The sequence below is a fragment of the Diabrotica virgifera genome, chromosome 6 (assembly GCF_917563875.1).
Source record: "Diabrotica virgifera virgifera chromosome 6, PGI_DIABVI_V3a".
NCBI lineage: Eukaryota > Metazoa > Arthropoda > Insecta > Coleoptera > Chrysomelidae > Diabrotica > Diabrotica virgifera.
The window spans coordinates 1,809,488-1,831,934 of record NC_065448.1 but is presented as its reverse complement, the minus strand read 5'-3'; the positions used below and the strand labels follow the sequence as shown (position 1 = coordinate 1,831,934).

At 30.2% G+C, this 22,447-nt stretch overlaps 2 protein-coding genes across 3 annotated transcripts in view; one reads left to right on the top strand and one right to left on the bottom strand.

The window, feature by feature from the left end:
* Positions 1–870: 870 nt before the first annotated feature.
* On the bottom strand, positions 871–4,588 carry LOC114335762 (60S ribosome subunit biogenesis protein NIP7 homolog). The gene is made up of 3 exons (XM_028286055.2): positions 4,435–4,588; positions 4,157–4,382; positions 871–1,200 (listed from the first exon to the last, which is right to left on the bottom strand). Exons 1-3 carry the CDS (start codon positions 4,488–4,490, stop codon positions 940–942), a joined length of 543 nt encoding a protein of 180 aa, XP_028141856.1. The 5' UTR covers positions 4,491–4,588; the 3' UTR covers positions 871–939.
* A 744-nt stretch (positions 4,589–5,332) lies between these two features.
* Positions 5,333–22,447, top strand: part of LOC114335761 (leucine-rich PPR motif-containing protein, mitochondrial) — a 44,561-nt gene continuing 27,446 nt past the window's right edge. The window contains exons 1-9 of one of the 2 annotated variants that reach the window (XM_050654199.1): positions 5,333–5,534; positions 5,593–5,708; positions 5,767–6,145; positions 6,967–7,189; positions 10,399–10,584; positions 11,168–11,369; positions 11,530–11,742; positions 13,668–13,882; positions 14,994–15,167. In XM_050654199.1, the coding sequence (XP_050510156.1) occupies positions 5,428–5,534; positions 5,593–5,708; positions 5,767–6,145; positions 6,967–7,189; positions 10,399–10,584; positions 11,168–11,369; positions 11,530–11,742; positions 13,668–13,882; positions 14,994–15,167 (1,815 nt within the window). In that variant the 5' untranslated portion in view covers positions 5,333–5,427. The remainder of the gene's footprint in view (positions 5,535–5,592; positions 5,709–5,766; positions 6,146–6,966; positions 7,190–10,398; positions 10,585–11,167; positions 11,370–11,529; positions 11,743–13,667; positions 13,883–14,993; positions 15,168–22,447) is intronic. The other variant, XM_050654198.1, reaches the window with a different exon arrangement.

Here is a 22,447-nt window from a genome sequence, read left to right as displayed (position 1 = left end):
CTGCTATCAAAAAACTAAGTTTTCAATCTAATAGCACGTAAAACAACATCCAAAAATGCAACGCACATTTTTGGATGTTGTTTTATATGGGCTATTAGATTGAAAACTTAGTTTTTTTTTCAAAATCAAAATATTTTAACAGAATCACAATCACAGAATCTTACTTGTATAGTCACTTAAATTATTCATTAATTCAATTAATATGATTATTTTGTCACTATCTATGCATTCAGTGATTACAATAATTTATATACTATACACAAAAAACTAATAATCGAGAAAAAATGACTTAAATAATATACTGTTACTATGGAACCAGTAGAGAAATTTTGAACATCTTTAACAACTAAAATCGTTGCATTGCTTATTGAAATTTAGTATAGTAAAAAATTATAAACCTTTATAAAATGTTAGAATCTTAAAAATGTACTGGCTTGATAAAACAACAGTCACAATTAAAGAAGGAAATGGAATGGATATATACACAAAGGAAATACTAAAACTAAGAAGAGGAAGACTGGATATATTATACCTGAAGAAAAATTGTAATAAGAGATCATGGTAGAATTGGCCTGAGATGGAGAGAGGTCAAAGATTGAGAAATAGAGAGGAAGGGAAAAGACTTATAGAGGAAATTTTAAAGGAATAAAACAGAAGAGGACGCGCTGATTCAGCCAATCAACCATCTTTCACTTTTAGCTAAGAAAGGCAAGAGTGCCCACTACTCCATAAGGATGGAAGGCAGTAGAGAAAGAGAGGGAGAGAAAGTTCTTAGACTCCAAACTAGTAAAATGTGGACTATGTCCCACCAAGAATATAAATTTTACAAAAAAAAAGGTGATTTAGGTTAGGAATGATTAAATAAATAACTTTTATAAAAGTATCTTATATATTACAAAAATAATTATTAAAAATAAAAACTAAACTACCAATTGGTATTTACAATAGATCTTCTTCTGATCTAATATATTCCCCAATATCGGCCTGATGAAAACAAACAGTGGTTAAAGGTTCAGCATGTTTGCACTCCGTAGTTGATCTGGCTGCAGCTCCAAATCCTAGAGGCAAGTCTGACATACTATAAACAACGACTCCTTGGTATTTTTCTGTGTTTTCGCTAATTCTACCTAATCCTGATTTGGCTACATGATTTCCATACAAAAATTGCTGCTCTGCTGAAGATTTTAACCAAATTTTACTCTGAAATGAATATAAAATGAATGAATAGGAGAATTAAAGACACAATAATGCTTATTAACATTATTCTAACACTAACTAACACTGGAAGAGGTAACAACTGAAGTCATTCGAAGACAAAAGCATGAAAAAATAAGGTTGGAGTGGTACAATGAGGAATGTGCAAGGCAAAGCAAAGAAAAAATCAAGCATATACAGGCTCCAAGGACAAAGAACAAGATAAGTAGAGAAAGAGAATAGGTAGCTGAGAGAAGATGAAAAATGAATATTGAAAAGAAAGGAGAATGAATGAGAGAAGAAAAGAAAGAAACATGAAAATTCTAAAATGTTAACCAGAACAGAAAGACATTCAAACCTAGATTATCAATAGTTAGAAATAGAACAGGCGAGATCATGAGTTATCAAGAGCGACCAGATATTAGAAAGATGGAGCAAACAATTTTGAGGACAGACAAAATATAAGAAGTGAGATGAGGTTACAAGAAGCAGAAATCCAGCTTGAAGACATGGACAATTAAAGAGAGAAAGATAACATCCCCAGTGTGGATTTCGCAAAGAAAAATCAACTACCAAATTAATGTAAAAGGACAAAAATATTTAACAATAAAACACTGAAAACGTTTGTTTTCTATACTTCCAAAAAATTTATTACAACTATGTGACTACAGCTGTTTCGGCAGAGTGCCTTTCTCAAGTGATTTAGATTACTATGGGTTTGCCTTTTTAAAGTCTTTAACTGAAGAGGTTGAGGAGTGGGGAGCTGTTTGTATCGAGTTGCTCATTCAGAATTATATCTGTATTTTTCAATTTATTAATTTCCATAGATTCTAATAAAGATAGCTTAAGGCCTTTATTTTGAATATGCAGAATTTGAAACTGTTCATTAAAAGAATGATTATGATCTAGAAGGTGAAGTGAGTATGTAGAAGTGTCTGTTTTTCTATTGTTGAAAGCCCTTTTTTGTTCTGCTATCCGTTTGTCAAAGGTTCTGCCAGTTTGACTGATGTCAGTTTTCGGACATTCACCACAAGTTAGTTTGTAATCACAATCACTTTCGGCTCTTATTGTTTTTAATATATTTGCTTAAGTTGTTGTTAGTTCTGAAAGCTCTTACACGATCAAATGCCTTACTGAAATCCGTATAAATAGCATCAATCTGCTTACGATCTTCCATATTGAAGACCACACGGAAGAAAGGCAAAATGTCAATTTTTGAAGATATTCTTCTTTAGCGGCGAATCGATTGAGGGTAAAATTTGATTGATCCGTGCGCATGCGCACACCGACAGTATGGTATAAGTTGTTATACGGGCTCTGATTGGGTGTTGAAATTTTGAAATGATCTGTCAATAATTGTTCAATATGGAGGTTATCGGTAAACAAAAATATTGTATAATATTAGTTTTTATTGATGTGTGGACAGAAATAAAATCAAATTTATAATTATAGTGACTTTTTAAATAGTTTTGAAAAGCCGCAGGTACGTAATTCTAAATGTTTCAGTTGGAAATACCTAATAGTTTCAATACCTATCTATTTGGAAAATGTCAACAAAATAATGTAGTTACCTATTAGTAGGCAATGCTTTAATTTACATAATCTGATTACGAACAAACTTTCTACAAATCTTCTTCTCATATATCGTTTTCTTACTCTATATTTTGCTGTATTTTATTTCGACAAAAATCAAACTAATAATTTTATTAAATTCATATAAATTTATGGTGTAAACGTTTAGTTTGTGTATATTCCCACATTATGTATACGAGAGTTTGGTGCAGTTTGAAATGGCGTCAACTTTCGTACGGCGCGGTAGACGTGAAGTGGGTTGAAGCCCCAAGCAAGTTATTATTTTTTTTATTTTTTTTTATAGATTTTATGATTGTAAGTATATTATTATATAATTTTGAAGATATTCTTCTTTTTTGAAAGTGATAGATAAGAAAGTTAGTTTGATTTTTAAATAAAATAAGTACAAATAACCTTTTAAGTATATTTACTTCGTTTAAATTACCTATTATATAATAGAAGAATATCTTCTTACGTGCGTACAAAGTACACACACATTCTTTTTTTATTATTTTTGGTTCAGAGCAGCAATATGTAGGTTTTTAGTAGTAGTTTTATGTGTCATTCAAACATGGGAAAAACACGTTATAAAATTCTTCGTACAGGGAAGAACGGCGAAGGTTTCAATTTCAAATTCAATTTTCTTGAATTAACCTCTTTGTGACATTTTGCCTTTCTTCCGTGTGGTCTTCATATGCTTTAAGAGATCAGATTGGTAGCAAACTAGATTCGTTACTGTACATTTTTGTCTGCAAAAACCGTGCTGAGATTCAGAAATCAGACCCCTGCACACCCACGACAGCTGCTTAGCTACCAAACTATCAAAGAGTTTGGGAATTGCGGATTGAATGCATATATATTATATATATAAGAGAACACATATATACCATCAAAAATATCAGTGACAGTAAAGTCAGTGATAATGAAGCAAGCACCGATGTTGCTATCTAAATGTGCACTGGGTAACTTGAGATCGTTATTACTGGGTAAGTAAACAGTCTGAAAGAAATCTTTGAATAAATTAGCAATACCTTGTCCATTAGAAGCTGGCCGTTCATTATAAAACATCAAATCAGGAAGGCTGTGACTAGACAGTTTATCCCTAATATAATTTCAAAAAGAATAAGGGTTATTCTGCAATTCAGCATCTAAACCTCTAATATACAGGTAAAAGCATGCATCAGACAACCGTTTACATTCTGATCGGAGACGAGAGAAATTGGAATAATTAAGATCAGACTGGTTCTTCATGTACAGAGAGTGGGCATACTTCTTTTCTCTCGTCAAACATCTAAGATCATGAGAAAACCACTTAGGAAAAGTAGAAGATCTATAGCGTTTCAAAGGTACAAAAAAAACATGGTAAATATGAAACATGTAATTTACTTACTTGGGCATATGGTGCTAGATAATTCAGTGCTGTAACATGTAACCTGAATTTATTAGATTTTGTAAATTTCCCAAAGCATGTTCCTAGGGAAATTAAATTTTCAGGTGGAATAGAATTAGCTAGCTTCAAAATCTTCTCTGATACATAATACACTCTATCTTTTTGTTCTCTAAAGCAGTACAAACCATCTGGACGTTCTATCAACAGCTTAATATTTGGCCCAATGCTAAAATTAAAATTATAAAGTAATTGATTTGAAGAATAAGTAAAGTAGTTACAATTTGGCTAATTTTTCGAACAATATTTTTGTTCTTTCTTCTGATAAACGTCTCATTTTTCGTATATTTATTTCCTTAAATTTTTAAAGAAAATAAGGTTAAAAAAGAGAGGTTATAAAGAATGCATGTTTCTTCTTCTTTTATAAAATATACACATATAACCAAACGTCATTGGAACTGACTGTCGTCGTACATGTGGCAATACTGTCCAGCTAGCATATAGTGGTCCTACAGCGGGAATATACAATTTTTTGAGTTTTATTTGGTTAAATTAACACATATTGTTCAGTGGTGTCATGGCAAAATTAGCAGTGCCGGAACGCACTGCTAATTTTTGTTTACAAAAGCTAAATTCTCTATTTATTTTTTTTTCTTTTCTTAACCAGTGTGGGAACGGCGTTCCCACGCGTTCCCATACCATGACACCACTGATATTGTTTATAAAAATAAATGAGATTTTTGAAGACGCTTTGAAGATAATAACTTAACTTACACTTTCACTAAAACTACAAAATATCCACTCTCACATAAATTGAAGCCATTGGTCATGTTTTTGATGCTGGCTATTTTTAATTATTTGTCTCCTTGTCGTGAGACTGTTCTTTTTAGCATCATCAATCATCTTTTTGCTTTGTCAAATATTTTTAAGTCCTGGAAATATTTTTGGAACAGCACTTTCTCCAAGGGAAGGTATTTTTCTTGGAAAAGTTTTTTTAACTCGCAACAGAATGTATATTTTTAATCTTTTATAATATTTACATATTTTTAAATAGTATGTAAAAAACAAATAGATATTTTTTAGGCCCTGTATCGCTGTTGACAAATTTCAATGTTCTGGACTTATAAAAAACTGTTGATGAAGAGAAATTTTGTAAAAGACCAGGTATAACCTAAAAATTGTGACAGCTGTAGTACATAACCAAAAATATCAAAAATGTTTTTGAAATTTAAAATTTAATTTTGAAACTATTTTGTTTTTATGACATATAAAAAATGTTGCGGCACCATAATTTTATGTTTAAGTATATTCCCGTAGTTCAAATGAAATGTTCTAGTAGGATACTCGGATACAGGAATTTTTTTCGTTATTTAAAAATAGGGTATGTATAACTCAATGTTTAAGTGAAAGTATTTCTAAGAGTTTTTATTATATTGTAGATCACCTAGTGGTAATAAGTTACAAACACTTGCCTCAAGTATCTCCGAATACAAACAAGGACAGAAACAGCTAGATCTAAACTTATTAACCGATATATACAAAAATGTAAATTTTGGTCAGTATTAGACTCTAACGTTAAAGAAAATAATATTCCTAATAATATCTAATTTCAGAAAGTATATCAAATGATGAAGGACAAGTTTTACTACAATGTTGTGGATCTCTAGCCACAAATTCATCGCAACAAGAACGAAACAAATTGTGTCAAAACATCTACGGAAATCTTGCCAAACATAATAAGCTGGATCTAGATGTGTACAATACATATATCGAAATTTGTACGCAAAATAGAACTTTAATTAATTTCAAACAGTTTTTAGAAAATTTAAAATGTGAACCACATAAACGAACTTATATGTCATTATTTCAAAACGTTTGTGAATGTGGGGATATTAGTCAAGCTTTTCTCTTGTTAGAATTGATGAAGACTGAGAATATACCTGTGGATGAAGAAATTTTTAATAACTTGGTGTTAGTCCACACTTTAAATGGGTAAGATTAGATTTTTAAATATTTGATACATAGACATAATGCATCTTTTTTTTCATTGTTCATTATTTCTCTTAGACCTGGATCACGCATGCCAAAAAAAAGTTTATTAATAGCAAGCTGAAAATTTGTTAATAGCTTAACTGTGTCTGGTAAGACAAACTTTGATGTACGGGAACACTGGAACAGGGGAAGTTTTAATTGTGGAACTGGTTACAGGTTTCAAACATCAGACTACAAAAACGTTCCATGTATTTTGTCTGACAGAACTTCCAATTGATTTGTTACCCTTTCATTAAACTCTCATGCAAAAATCAGACTGCTATTTACCACCAACATAATCCCTGTCATGTGACATGTTCTAACATTTTTTCATATATCATATAAAGTTTGCTATTGAATAAACTTACAAACATCCTGATAGTTTTCACAATCATAAACTTATCAGGATGATACATTTCACAATTAAAACTTCTCCTGTTCCAGTGTTCCCATACATCAAAATTTGTCCAACTAGACACTGTTAAGCTATTAACAAATTTTCAGCTTGCTATTAATAAATTTTTTTTGATACACAGGTCCAGGCCTATCTGTCTTATATCAAGTAAGTACAGCAGAGTCCCTTTTTTTAGCCTTTTAAAAAGCTGTATAAGATTTTTTCAGCTTTTTTTTCTTTACTGGTCTATTTGTTGTTATTTTTACTCGTCAATTCCATGACATACATCTATTGTGCACAATACATTCAAGTCTTATGTGGCACTAAGCCAGTGGGCATTGTTCAGAGTTTTGTTGAATGTTATTACATATTTAATTGGTGTTTGTAGAGGTATAGAAGCCGCTGAGAATGTTTTGGGAACTATGAGAGCTGCTCAAGTGCTAGAAACTACACAAACCTATGTAGCAATTTTAAAGGGTGTAGTCAGGAATAAGAATCAAAGCGATTTAAAAACATTTTTGGATAAGTATTATGTTCAACTTAATGAAGATCAATTACTAGGAATACTAAAGGAGATAGGATTAAATGGAGTCATGAGTTGGTTGCCAGAGGTAAGTGCTTCGTTTAGTAAGACTTTACAGCTTCATACTCTATGGGCACATTCACATGACAAGTGTGTAGCACACGATTACAACTGCATTCATTTTGTTGTTCTGAAGCTATTTCCTTGTGGCATTTTTATAATCAACTATTTATAATGGGAAATAAACCACAATTTTACCAAAAAAAATATTTATTAACGTTTCGAAGCCCAAATCGGGTTTCGTTGTCAAAATACAAAATACTATTAAAATAAAACAAACATGTTGTTGCTAAGTAAAAAAATTCTTCTAATAATTTATTTAATCTGACTCATTTATATTGGCAATTCAGACGTATATTATACATTTTAAAGTAGAAGACTTTAAAATGATATCGCCAATATTTATGAGTTGCGTTCCTGGGACGACTTTACTAAAAGATAGTTCATTCGATTACATGAAATCAATCCCAACTCAAGAATATCCGTCGCAAAAAAATCATAGCATGTGATCTGTCTTTAAAAAGACAACCAAATGCAACGATGACAGTAAAATTCTCGCGTTAGAGATTCCATAGTAAATCACGAGGGAAAACCAGGAAAAAACCTCGTGATACTATCCCGACATCGTAAGTATTTGATCTTACATTTAATCTACCTTCAAAAAACTAATACCAAATTCTGACTTTAATATGTTTAAATTATAAATAATATTAATATTACATAGATATACAATAAGTAATACTAAAATATAAAATTTGTACTAACTCGATATGTTATTGACTTACTAATCGTGGTATTTTCTTTCTATTGACTTCCTCTTTCAGTATGGGTAACCACATCCTACTGCATTCTACCGAGGAATTTGCGACACAATTGGTTTCATTTAGCATAATTAGAGCCGCTTCTTTGATTTTTCTCTTTTTACTATCTGATTCTTTCAGGACTATACTTGAATCTCTCCACTGAACTCTATGTTCATTATCCCATGCGTGTTGACATATCTGAGATCTATCAAATTCTCTGTTTTTAATATAAGACTGATGTTCACTTATTCTAACGTTTAATGGTCTTGATGTTTCACCTAAATAAAATTGTTCGCATTCACAAGGTATTCTATAAATGCAATTCTTTGTTCTTTCTTGTTCATTGTTAGGTTTAGTTTTAGATAGAATAGATCTCAATGTGTTTGTTGTTTTGAATGTTGTTGAAATGTTGAATTTATTTCCTATCGTTTTAAGTTTCTCGGATAGTCCTTTTATATATGGTATTGTTATTTTCCTTGTATTATTTCTTGTGAATGTTGTAGGATCCCGTTCTAAGTTGTTCTGTTCCATTCGATCTAATCTTGTCAATTCCTTATTTATAAACGATAAAGGATAATCATTTTTTAATAAAACAGATGTTAACAATTGTTTTTCTTCTAAAAATGAATTTTCGTTAGAACAAGTAATTTTGGCTCTATCGTATAAGGATTTAATGATTCCCTTTTTAACGTTGATGTTGTGATTTGATTTGTAATTGAGATATCTGTTGGTGTGTGTTGGTTTTCTATACACTTGAGTCTCATATCCAGTATCCTTCTTTGAGACTAAAACATCGAGGAAAGGCAAAGTGTTATTGTATTCCTTTTCCATTGTAAATTTTATTGTCTCTTCTTGATCGTTTATAATATTCAGGAATGTATCCAACAATTCTGATCTATGAGGCCATATTGAAAACACATCATCTACATATCTCCACCATACTGTGGGTTTTAAATTTTGTTTAGAAATGATATTAGTTTCGAAATCCTCCATAAATATATTAGCCAATAATGGAGATAAAGGAGAGCCCATTGCTAGACCAAAATTTTGTTTTTAGAATTCATTATTTAGTTGAAAATAGGTATTATTAGTACATAATGTCAATAACTCCATTATAGCTGATACATTTAGTTTTTTCCTAGTTGTCAATGTATTATCATTTTCTAACTTCGTTTTAATTATGTTTAAAGTTTTGTCCAATGGCACATTTGTAAATAAACTGTTTATGTCAAAACTTACTAAAATATTATTTGGATTAAATTCAATATTTGTTAATTTGTTTAAAAAATGTTGTGTATTTTTTATAAATGTGTCATTATTATTTGCAAATGGTTTTATAATATTTAATAAAAATTTTGAGAGCTCACTACAAGGAGAATTGATGGTACTACAAATGGGTCTAAGTGGAATATTCGCTTTATGAATTTTTGGTACTCCATAAAAATGTGGTGTCTTACTGTAATGAGGTGTCATTAATTTTCTTTGATAGTACGTTAGATCATTTTTAAATTTGAATAAAGTTTTATAAATTTTGTTTTCCAGTGTCTTCGTTGGATCCTTCGTTAATTTGGTATAAGGTCCATTTGTAATTAGATCTGTAATTTTGTCCTCATATTGTATTTTATCCATTATTACAGTTGCATTTCCTTTATCTGCTGGTAGGATTGTTATGGAGTCATCATTTTTTAAAGTTTTTTTCATTTCGTCTTTGCTGATGTTCTGTTCAATTTTATTAGATTTTTCCAATTCAAGTTTACATAGTACCCTATATTGTTCTTTTTCATGATTTGGTAAACACTGGGATATTTTTTCCACTGAGCTAATTATGTCTAATTTTGGAATAGATGGATAAGTAACAGCATAGTTTAAACCTTTATTCTTGATATTCTGGATATTCTTGAGTTGGGATTGATTTCATGTAATCGAATGAACTATCTTTTAGTAAAGTCGTCCCAGGAACGCAACTCATAAATATTGGCGATATCATTTTAAAGTCTTCTACTTTAAAATGTATAATATACGTCTGAATTGCCAATATAAACGAGTCAGATTAAATAAATTATTAGAAGAATTTTTTTATTTAGCAACAACATGTTTGTTTTATTTTAATAGTATTTTGTATTTTGACAACGAAACCCGATTTGGGCTTCGAAACGTTAATAAATATTTTTTTTTGGTAAAATTGTGGCTTATTTCCCATTATAAATAGTTGCATTCATTTTATCTATGTAGTTGTAATCACGCGTTTTCTAAAGCTGCATTAAGGGCTTGTCATGTGACTGTTCCCTAAAGGTGCCAGTCAGGAATGACATATATGCTTATGCCTTGTATTATAGTCGTGTTTGAGAGATAAATGATATTAGATGCACACAGTGTATCTATCGAGTGCACATCTACAGTGTCATCAAAAAACTTATTTTATTTTATTTTTTAGATGAATTCACTTTTTAAAGATCTCTCTTTGACAAGAGACTTTATTAACAACTTGAAAAATATTTGTGTTCATTTTGTACACATGAACGAACCTTATTCAGCAATGAAAATGTTTAACTATTTCCAACCAGAACCCGAGGAACATTGTGGAATTTTTATATTAGAAGAAATGTTGCACTCCCATATAGTAAGTATATATTATAACACTTTCTAAATATATTTATACATTCAGCTTATCTCCATGGCCTATAGAATCTGTCGGAGATACTTATTGCTATTCCTTTATCCATTCCTTTCATTTTTTCCACTCCCTTGATAAATTTTTAATTTCTTCTACCTATTTTTCTCCTTTTTCCAATCTCATATCTGCTGTACCCAATTTTCCAGGTAGCGCTCATTTCTCCTTGTTTATACTCTTCTTGCCTAGAAACCCTGGTGACTCATCTACTTTCGTTCATCCTGCATACCACCTTAATGGTTTTTTTTTTAATATAGTATAATATAATATGTAATAGGTAATAATTTATCTAAACCTCGATTTTTGACCCTTCGCTTTGATATTGAACGTATTTGCTTCATATATGTTTAGTGTACAGATAGCGAATGATCGATAACAAAGCAAAGGGTTAAAATCGAGATCCTGACTCTCATTTATCAATGTTACTTATGACTTTTTCAGTGTTTATTTTCCAATGTCATATTATCTGGTTTTTCCTATTTAAGTTAATTTGTCAAAAACTAAAACCACAAATTAATATAAAATTTTGTAGGGATATGATGAGTGTTTAGCTGCTGTCAAATTTTTCTGTGATACCTATACAAACGAATATGTCTATGAAAGATTAACTGACGTGGCTTTAAAAAACGGATATTACGACATTGCTTGGAGACTTTTCGAACATCTGCAAGCTCTAAGGCCTCATTTTTTCTGGCCCTTGTTCCTTAATGCCAGAAATGTCGAAGGAGAAGCAGGTATGTTTAGTATTGTTATATATTTATGAAACACTTCGAAAATAATGGAGAACCACCGAAAAAATGAATGAATAGATCAATAGATTTTAAATTACTAGGCTTATAAACGTATAAAACATACACTAGACAGAATGTTTTATAGTTAACAAATTTTTTGCAGGTATCTTCAAAGTTTTAAACCAAGTAAAAAAGTTAAGTGTTCAAGTCGACATAGACACTATTGAGTATTACATATTACCTTTCTGCAACCTCGAAGATGTCAAATCCGTCGTGGAAAAGATGAAAAAAGAAGGTTTTACTGTGGTGTCAGTTTTAGGTCCGTTAGTTCGTGTATTATTGAGAAGAAATAAAGTAAAAAAGGCTGCTGAATTATGTAAGCATATGATTTAAATTTTAATTTACTATTTAATAAATCAATCATTAATGTGCACTGGTCTACAGGACTGGTCCTATCACAATACATTGTGGTACACCTTCATTGATTTCTTTTGCTTCCGAGTAGGCTTCTTCTTGCTTAATCCTAAAAACTCTGTCTAAAATGTATGACTCCAATAATTTTGTGTATTTACTTGGCAAAATCCTGCTTAATTTATACTTAAGTCCTTCGTAACATACTTTTTCAAAAGCTTGCGCCACATCGAGGAAGGCAGAAGAGCAAACTTTATTTTCTTCTAGTGACCTCTCTATTACATATATCCGTTATTCTATGGACTTAATGGATAGTTGAATAACTTTCTGGAAGCCCAAATTGATGATGAAATTAGAGCCCTAGCGTCTATGAGAGGTTTCAGCCTTTTCAGCAAGAGCTTCTTGTATAGCTTGAAAATTACAAGTAGTAAGAAAATCTGCCTGTACGATGATACTGTCTTTGGTTGGTTTCCAAGTTTAAGGATGATTATGATCTCTGCTACTTTCAAAATTTTGGGAATAGGTATATATCTTAATCTTAACGTGAGGTATTTATAAGATGTCAGCTTTACTATGGCTTTTTTAGGGAGGTGTTTTAAGATTTTCCCAGTAAATAAATCAAGCAAAGGCTCTTTCCTGGAATTGATGTTTGCTTTGATTACTTTGGATACTTCTTTTACAATAACTATACCCTGTTTTTAAATTAGAAGGAGTAATTCAAATTTACTGCGCCATAATGCTTGTTCGTAATTGGTCCAACCTCAGGCCAGTTTACGCCACTGTTATGAAATTTTTGCACTATTGACATTTATGAAATTTTGACACTATTGGCATTTCATAGGAATTAAGTATATCAGCGATTTTTTGTGTTTTCTGCGTTATTCCATTAATTTTTAGATTTTTAGTCTGCTTTTATATTAAAAAAACAGTAGTTGTCTTTAAACTCTTTAGCCAGGTATTATACCCTGTTTTTAAACCAGGAGAACCTCAGAGGACAGATTCACATCCAATAATATCACCAGAAAAATCATTAAGTACATCTTCTTTTTTGGCTGATCATGTCGGCCCTCAACGGCACTCCATAACTAGTATATTATACTAATACGCCGTTAAAGAGTTCTAAAAACAACTTTTTTATATAAAAGCAGACTAAAGATCCAAAAATTAAGGGATAACGCAGAAAACACAAAAAATCGCCAATATATCTTAATTAACCTATGAAATGCCAATACTGTCAAAATTTTATAAATGTCAATAGTGTCAAAATTTCATAAGAGTGGAGTAAACTTGCCTGAAGTTGGACCAATTACAAACAAGCATTACAGCGCGGTAAATTGTATAATATAATATAATTTATAAATTACCGTCGAAGGCCATCATAATCAATAAAAAAGAAGATGTATTTGGTGATTTTTCTAGTAACATTATTTTGCGTGAATCTGTCTTGTGAGGTTACTCTTCCTGATTTAAAAACAGGGTATAGTTTAGTTTCATCTTCTTCTCTGTTGTGTTTCCCTGCTCAAGTGTGTTATCACCTTCATTTTAATGAAAGAAATGTTTTCTTGGGATATTCATCAAATTTATTATCCTTCACTAAATTGCTTTTTGTTCAGCTTCCATCTGTATTTCTTAATGGAGGATTTTGCAAGATTGGTCGTTTTAATTTCTTAGTGGCTTTCCAGAGGGAGTACTCTACTGATTATAATAAAGGATTTGGTTTCTTGTGATGTGATTTTTTTGTCTTTGGCAGATATACAAGTATAGAACAGGTAAGGTGGTAGCCTGATAGCCTAAACCAAGTATTGGATGATATTATTGATTTGTTTTTATGTCAGAATTGAACAAGTTTTTGGTCTCTGTCATGGTTGTTACTAATTATAAAACTTTTAGGTGAACACTACAAGGTTAACATCGGTGGTGACAAATTATTCCATTTGATTTGTATCTCATGGCGAACTACAAAAAGTCCTCTGTTAGTTCCGGTACTAAAAAAATATTGTGACTCGAATAATAACGACAACGATACAGTTGGCGATTTTTTAGTTAAGTCGCTGCAATCCTGCAAAAACAAACTTGATTTTCAGGATTTTTCCAAGACTTTAAAGGTAACATCTAAATTTTTAAAGTGTAAAATTGTCTTAGATTGTATTTTTAATGTAAAGTTCATAAGATTGTATTTTTAATGTAAAGTTCATACCAAACCCTTCTTTCAGTGCGTCGACGATAAAATGTAGAAATATACTAACCTAGAATGACAATTTTGTAATTTTACCCGTTGACATTGTGAATATGCAACTCTCCATCAACGAATACATAATTTTCTTGGTTCTGTGTATAATAATCACGATAGAGAGAATCCGACAAACTATGATACACTGAAAGAAAGTCAGTGGTATGAGAACTATGTAAATTTTTACAATAATTTTTTTTTAATTTAATACATATTTTTATTATGTAAAAATTTTTGTTTTATGCTTAAAATTTTTATAATTTTTTTTATATAAAACCAGTTAAAATAATCACTGGCTTTCCCAAACTGACATTTAAAGATTAAGTTTGGAGCTGGAACAAAGAAACCTCAACACTACATACTACCAGATAAAGGAGAAGGACTTGAGTACAAGTAACTCGTGAAACAGAAGTAGAGAAAAAATTATTGGAAAAACTGAAATTTAAAGCTTACCAAATAAAAATAAAAAGCAAAAAACAAGAAAAAATGATAAAGCTAAAATACAAAATGAAAGAACTTGGTATGTAAGAACGATGCTAATAATGGGGAAAATACAGGAATTAGTTCAAAGAACTAAGCTCAAATAACTAAGAATTAGCTCAAAAAGGCAAGAAAAATGATAAAGCTGAAATACAAAATGTAGGAACTTGGTATGTAAAGACCATGCTAGTAGTGGGAAAAATGCAAGAATTAGCTCAACAGATGAGAAAATATGAACTTTAGGAAACCTTAGGAAATAAGATGAAAAAGGAAGGGAAAAATAGAAAAAAAATCGCACTGTATTATTCTGGAGGAAATAAGCAGGGAAAAATGGAATTGCTTTTATTATTATAGCTTCACATTTTTTCATATAATTTTCACACTATATCATATATTTTTAGTTCACATGCGTTCGCTTTGGATACTTTTGATAATGTTATAAATATTATTCTTTTCAATTGTTAACTTCAACCTTAATATGGTAGGTATTTTATAAATGATTTTAGGCCATTTTTGAAGCCAAGTTGAAAATAACAATTACATCGGCAGATCTTTTGCGAGAAAAGCTCCAAGAAAAATTGGGAGAGAAGGAAAATGAATTAGGCGAACAAATTTTAGACGGAATCGATAAAATTTTACAATTAAAGTTAAAAACAGAGAAAAATTATATTCCACATCCAGTAAGTATACCTAGTCGGGCAAAATAGTAAAATTAATATAGGTATAGTCAAACAAGAGAACTAAGAGGTTCATTATTATTCAGCTGAGCGGGGTGTTATTGATCAAGGTGTGAAATTACATAAACAAGGGATTTACCTATTTTATTAAATGATCCCTTGTTTATATAATTTTACACCTCGATCAATAGCATCCCGTTGAACTGAATATTAATAAGCCTCTTATTTCTTTTGATAAACTTTATATCAATATGTGATTCGTTCAGCGTCATTCCACATAAATTTATTGAAGGATATCTTCTTTATACAGTGAGCACGTAAAGGTTGGAATAAATTCATTTTCTCGAGAATGGATGATTTTGGAAAAAAATCCCAAAACAGGTCAATTTTTATTTTTAAATTGCGACTTTTTGGCATATGTATCATACTAGTGACGTCACCCATCTGGGCGTGATGGCGTCATCTTAAAATTTTTTAAATGAGAATAGGGGTCGTGTGATAGCTCATTTGAAAGGTAATTTAATTCTCTATTCAGTAATATAAACATTAACATATTTATTTATACAGAGTGTCCAAAAAAAATTTTTTTTAATTAAATTTATTGACATAAAAAGAAGAATGTGTGCAATTTATTTAACTTACAATACATTTTACTGCTATCAGAAAACAGGAAATAATGTTTATTTGACAAATAAATATTGTTTTTTGCTTAAATTCTATATCAAAGCCGCCACCCACCTTCCTCTGGACAGTTTAAACATTTAGTTTAAGCGAAAAGCAATGCATATTTTTCAAATAAACATTTTTTCTGTTTTCTGAGAGCAGTAGAATGTATTTTGGATTAAATAAATTACATGCATTCTTCTTTTTATGTCAATAAATTAAATTAAAAAAATGTTTTCTTGGACACCCTGTATAAATAATTTGTAATTATGTAAATGTTTATATTACTGAATAGAGAATTAAATTACCTTTCAAATGAGCTACCACACAACCCCTATTCCCATTTAAAAAAATAATCGATGACGTCATCGCGCCCAGATGGATGACGTCACTAGTATGATATGTATGCCAAAAAGTCGTAATTTAAAAACAAAAATTGACCTGTTTCAGGATTTTTTTCCAAAATTGTTCATTCTCGAGAAAATGAATTTATTCCAACCTTTACGTGCTCACTGTATATATTTTGTCTTAAATCTTACACGAATTTTTACTTTTTTTATTGTTTTATATAAAATGATTTTCTGTATTTTTTTGCTGATAATTTTAAGTGATAATTAATATTGAATGTGGATGATTTATATTTACCAGCCATTTAGTGATTTCGCCAATGTTTAAAGTAGCTTGCAATCAAAGAACTGAAAAAACTACAATAAGTCATATGCATATTATGTAACTGTTTTTAAAAAAGTATTTTATGACTGTTTTGAAATAAAACTCCGGTCGGTCCCAAAAGTATCCGATTTTCACTTTAACTTCACACTAAAACGTTAAAGTGCCATCTATGGAGTACCTACAACTTTTCAGAGCTTGTTGTATACTGCAATTAGCAACGAGAAATGTCTATTTAGTTCTTAATTTTGTTTACATTGTCTTTATGCTTGCATCATATTTTAGTATCGCTAAAAATGCAGGGTCGTTGGTATTCATTTGCTTACATTTACCAACTACCCGTATTTCTTGCCTTCGTAGGCTATGAAAAGGTATTTGACAGTATTGAACAACACAAAAATAAAAATTTTACGTAGACGAACTAGAAGAGATGATTAAAAGGAAAAAAGATACGTTTCATAAATGGCTAAATGACAGAATCCCAGGAACACGAGAAGAATAAGTTACCCTCAGACAAGTAAAGCAATAATTACACTTTAATAAAAAAGAACTTTTTTGTAATAAAACGTTTTTATTATTTATAGGAGAGAATATAAAATAATGTGACGATATAACATTATACAGGGTGAGGCAGATAACTGGCCTATTAGAAATATCTCAAGAACTAAAGGCAACAGAATCATGAAAATTGGAATACAGGGGTTTTGAAGGATGATCTATTAAATGAAAATATTTTCATCTCTTTGCAACTTCCGGTTATACCGGAAATTGATTATAACTTCGTTTTTTTAAATGGGACACCCTATATATTTTTACATTTTTGGATTCTCTTCGCTGTCTTCTTTTTAAAAATATGAGGATTTGTAATGTTATACAGGGTATTTTAAAAGATAATTACGTTTTTTTATTAATTTCGTAGCAATCTCCACACCCTGTAGAATTGTAGTAGTTTGACAACTAAAACTCTACTTACGTTCAAATGATTTTTAATATAGTCTACTATTGTTAAGAATCATTAGTATAGCTAAAATTTTAATTTGAGTATACAGGGTTGGTCGAAACTCGGAATGAGTATTTTCTGAGTTATCTTAAATGGAACACCCTGTATTTTAGTATTGTAAAGAAATGATATTTTAATGTACTTTTTTATTTCTTAAGCATTCCCTATACCTAACTGCTTTAATTTGTGCTTAATTGTTAGTCGCACCAACAATCTTAATTACGTAGGTATTTTGATAGCTAAACCATTATTGGTAATTTTAAGGATCAGTCTGGATTAATATGTATTTATTTCTGAAAAATTATTTGTAATTGAGTATTCTCACGGCCAACCTAATAAAATTTTACGTATTTTTGTTGCAATTAATGTTTAGCTTTAATCACCAATAACTCACAATTTAAAGCAGTTAGGTATAGGGAATGCTTAAGAAATAAAAAGTACATTAAAATATCATTTCTTTACAATACTAAAATACAGGGTATTCCATTTAAGAAAACTCAGAAAATATTCATTCCGAGTTTCGACCAACCCTGTATACTAAAATTTCAAAATAAGCTATACTAATGATTCTTAACAATAATAGACTATATTAGAAATCACTTGAACGTAAGCAGAGTTTTTAATTTCAAACTGTTACAATTCTACAGGGTGTGAATATTGCTACGAAATTAATAAAAAAAACGTAAATATCTTTTAAAATACCCTGTATAGTATTACAAAATCTCATATTTTAAGAAAGAAAATATTGAGGAGAATCCAAAAATGTAAAAATATACAGGGTGTCCCATTAAAAAAACCAAGTTATAAGCAACTTCCGGTATAACCGGAAGTTGCAAAGAGATGAAAATATTTTCATTTAATAGATCATTCCTCAAAACCCCTTTTTTCCAATTTTCATGATTCTGCTACCTTTTGTTCTCGAGATATTTCTAATAGGCCAGTTATCTGCCTCACCCTATATATAAGGTGTATTAACTGTTAAAATTATAATTCCAAAAATTACACTAGTATAAAAAAGTACTTTTTATAATAACACGGTTGTTTAAAATGGTATATATAATATTTATATATATTAATTAACTTATAAAATACGAATTTTAAGTACATATATCAACTTTTAATTATTTATTAAAAAAAAATTAAAGAAAGATACGCAACAGCCGTGTTCGAACTAGGGAACTCTCGGTCTGCAGTCTAATGCCACTGACCCACCATCAATTTGAAGATATCGATTTATTAACGAACTTTAAAATATCATTGCATTAGCCACATTTTTAAAATGGTTTGAAATAAAAAAAAAGATCGATTTATCCATTCAGGGTGATTGATTAGTGGGGAAAAGCTCCGTAGATCCGTTATAGTAATAGATAGCAATAAAAGTTAATAAAAAAAATTGTAGCCAACTTTGATTACAGATTGATAATCAGTAATCTTAAATTGTCAGTTTTAAACAATTCAGTCATGGCTTACCTAAAATTTGGAAAGATTTAGACCCGTAATTAATAATTTGCTCTGAAAAATGAAAATATCTCAAAAACTAATAAATTTAGACATAGGGAATGTTATATATAAATTAAAGTAAGGTAATAGTACTTTTCAGTACAAGTACTTGAGTTTTGACTCACCCTGTATTCAATATAAAGAAAATCAGGAATATCAATTATTTATGAAAATTTTGAAAATATGTAAAAAAATATGGCATCAATAAACCATTGCCGTTGTGCTTATTTTTATTTATACAGGGAGTTGAACTTGTTGCGATTTTCATATAAAATTTGTTATAACTTTGTAAATACCCTTTATAACATATCAAACCTTTATATTTTTGTAATGGAGAAGTTAAGAAGATTTCGAATATAAAATAAAATATAGGGTGTTCCATTTAAAAAAACATAAGTTTGATCTGCCACTATGTTATCGAACACCCAGTAAAATTTTAACTAATTTTGTAATGTGAGGCTCAAAGTTGGCTACAATTTTTGTTATTAACTTTTATCGCTATCCATTACTATAACGGATCTACGGAGCTTTCCCCTACTAATCAATCACACTGTATAATAGCAGTTAAATATTGCATTGTTAGCTAGTTCAAGCTATTCTGAAAATTTCAGGCACCTACGTAGCCTAGCCTATTTTTAAAATGGATTACAAAATTTGCGGAGTCCTTGACACCGACCAAGCCAAGTATATAAAAAACGTTTTAAAAAATAAGGCTCGAGAATAACGAATACTGGGAGAGAATGTGCAGAGATATAGACAACACGATATGGTATAACAGATCAACGGAAGCATGGAAATAAATAAAAAACATCAGAAGTACCAAACGAAATAAAAATATCACACTACAGATAGTTACATCAAAGGAGTGAACAAAGCAATACATAAAATTATTGCAGAACAATAGACCGGCGTATATCTCACAATTGTCCACGTGGACAATAAAACAGTCTGAAATCAAAAAATTAAACTCCTTTGAGATGTGGTGCTACAGGAGAATCCACAGAATATCGTGGACTGAAAAAGTAACTAATATAGAGGTGTTACAAAGAATGAAGAAAGAATGTGAAGACATAAAAACTGTTAAAATTAGAAAGATTCAATATCTGGATCATATAATGAGGGGCGAGAAGTACGTATTACTTAGGTTAATTATGCAAGGGAAGATACAAGGAAAGAGAAACCCAGGAGGTTAATTATTATGCAAGGGAAGATACAAGGAAAGAGAAACCCAGGATGACGCAAAATATCCTGGCTAAGTTTGAGAGAGTGGTTCGGTTACAGCTCATTAGAATTATAGTGCGGCCAATAAAATTAAAATAGCGATGATGATTTCCAACCTCCGATAGGGGACGGAACCTGAAGAAGAAGAATATCTCACAATACCCTGTGATAATAATAACTAAAGAGGCCGAGATTACAGAGGAAGATGTATCTGAAGCAATAAAGAAAACCAAACACAAAAAAGTACCAGAACCAGGAACATACATAAATATGGAACTGTCGAAATATGGAGGCGCTAAGATCGTATCCTTTATATTATACGATTGTTGTTCAATAAAATTGAAGCAGATGAGATTCCAGATGGGTGGAACCTGTCATGCATGTCCTCCATTTTCAAAAAGGTGACAAAAAATCAACATAACTATAGACGTATCAGTTAATGTCTTCAATAGCAAAAATCTTTTTCACCGTTACAAAAGAAAAAAAAAGAATGTGTGTGTACTTTGTACGCACGTAAGAAGTTATACTTCTATTATTATGATTTCAACGAAATTAATATACTTAACAGGTTATTTGTATTTTATTTAAATATTAGACTAACTTTCTTTACCTACCACTTAAAAAAAAATATTAAAATGATACCAAAAATATAAAAAAAATATGAGTCGTCCGGGATTTGAACCCGGGACCTCTTGATCTCCGGTCACATGCTCTACCACTGAGCTATATTCCTTTTGCTTTGACAAGTTACAAGATTTCTCATACATACTGACAAATTTAATAGACCAAGTGAAGTATACAAAAATACTTTAAATATACTTACTAATATTATAAAATATCTTATTCCCGAGGAAGACAAATCCAAAGACACAAAAATTATAATAAATAATACATTTACTAAGAACACTAATATATCCTTTTATATGATATAATGACTTATTTGCGTTGACAGCGCTGATACATACATATCTTGAAAGATTAGCATCGAAATACATAATGTCTGTGTGCGCATGCGCCCGGCATTATAAAATTTCACTCTCGATCGTAAAGAAGTATAACTTCAAAAATAGAACAGCACATAGACCATTATGGCGAAGAACTAGCCGGATTCATAAAAGCTTGGTTATGTCTAGATTCATCATGAGACAAGTGAGAGAAAAGAACAAATAGGGGAGTGCATTTAGATTATCACTTCGGAAAAAATCAAACAAGATAAAACTTTTTGTAATTTCATTAAGAAATGTTTAATAAACAACATATCAAAAAGTTCTACTCGAGAAGTGGGTGCTTTATTTTTTATTAAACAAATGAACAGCGAAGTTAGATGTTTTTTTTTAAATAACTCCGAAAATATAATTTTTAGAAAAAAACTGACTTGACCATTGAAAAATTCAGAAAATTTTACAAAAAAAACTTTATATAAAGATTTTTCTAAAATTAAATCTCTAGCTTCTGTAATTTTTTATTTATAACGCTAAAGTCACCCTTCTCACACACATTGGCGCACTGTAAACTAGCGTTGTAAGAAGTGCACGGTTGAGTTTTTTTAATGTAATTCTTTAACTAATGGATCAAAAGAAATTTTACAAATTGGACATGAAATAAGATGAAATAAGCTATCTTATGGTTGTAATAAAAAGAAATAAAATTTATGGACATAAGTACGGTGTGGGCGGAAAATGAGCCTTACATGAATTTTGTTTAAAAATGATTTAAACATGTGTAACTAATACAATTTTACTTATAAAACTCTCAAATTTGCACAATTTACCTCTCAATCATCTTACTAAACGATGTTTTGTTCAAAAAAAATCTCAAAAATTTAATTCAAATAATAGGATGTCTCAAAAAATGTAATTTTTGAAAACTTCGTAGTTTTACAGAATTCCCACCATTTTAAGACGGTATTACTCAAATTTGAATAAATCTAATACAATTTGTTTGCTATTTTTTTAAAGCTTGGGATGTAATCTTTAAAAAACACTGAATCATTTTAGTTTAAAAATGAAATAAATAATTTCTTTTTGAGAAAACTAAGAAAGATAACAAAAATGTAATACAAAAACCGAAAATTACCAGCTGAATAAATGTATATACAGAGTGATCAAAACTTTTTTCTGTAAAACTTACCTAAAATACATTTAATAATAAGCTTCAACAATAATAAATGTTCAACAAAAAAAATTTTTTTTAGCTCTTATACAGTTTGTCTGCGTAACTTGGAACCTAT

What these genes read in the sequence shown, in the direction of transcription:
- LOC114335762 (XM_028286055.2), bottom strand. Translation starts at nt 4,490, where the DNA reads ATGAGACGTTTATCAGAAGAAAGAACAAAAATATTGTTCGAAAAATTA. An exon ending in TTCGAAAAATTAGCCAAATT is followed by an intron (nt 4,383 to 4,434) that starts GTAACTACTTTA and finishes TTTTAATTTTAG; the next exon opens with CATTGGGCCAAATATTAAGC. An exon ending in ATCTAGCACCATATGCCCAA is followed by an intron (nt 1,201 to 4,156) that starts GTAAGTAAATTA and finishes TATTCATTTCAG; the next exon opens with AGTAAAATTTGGTTAAAATC.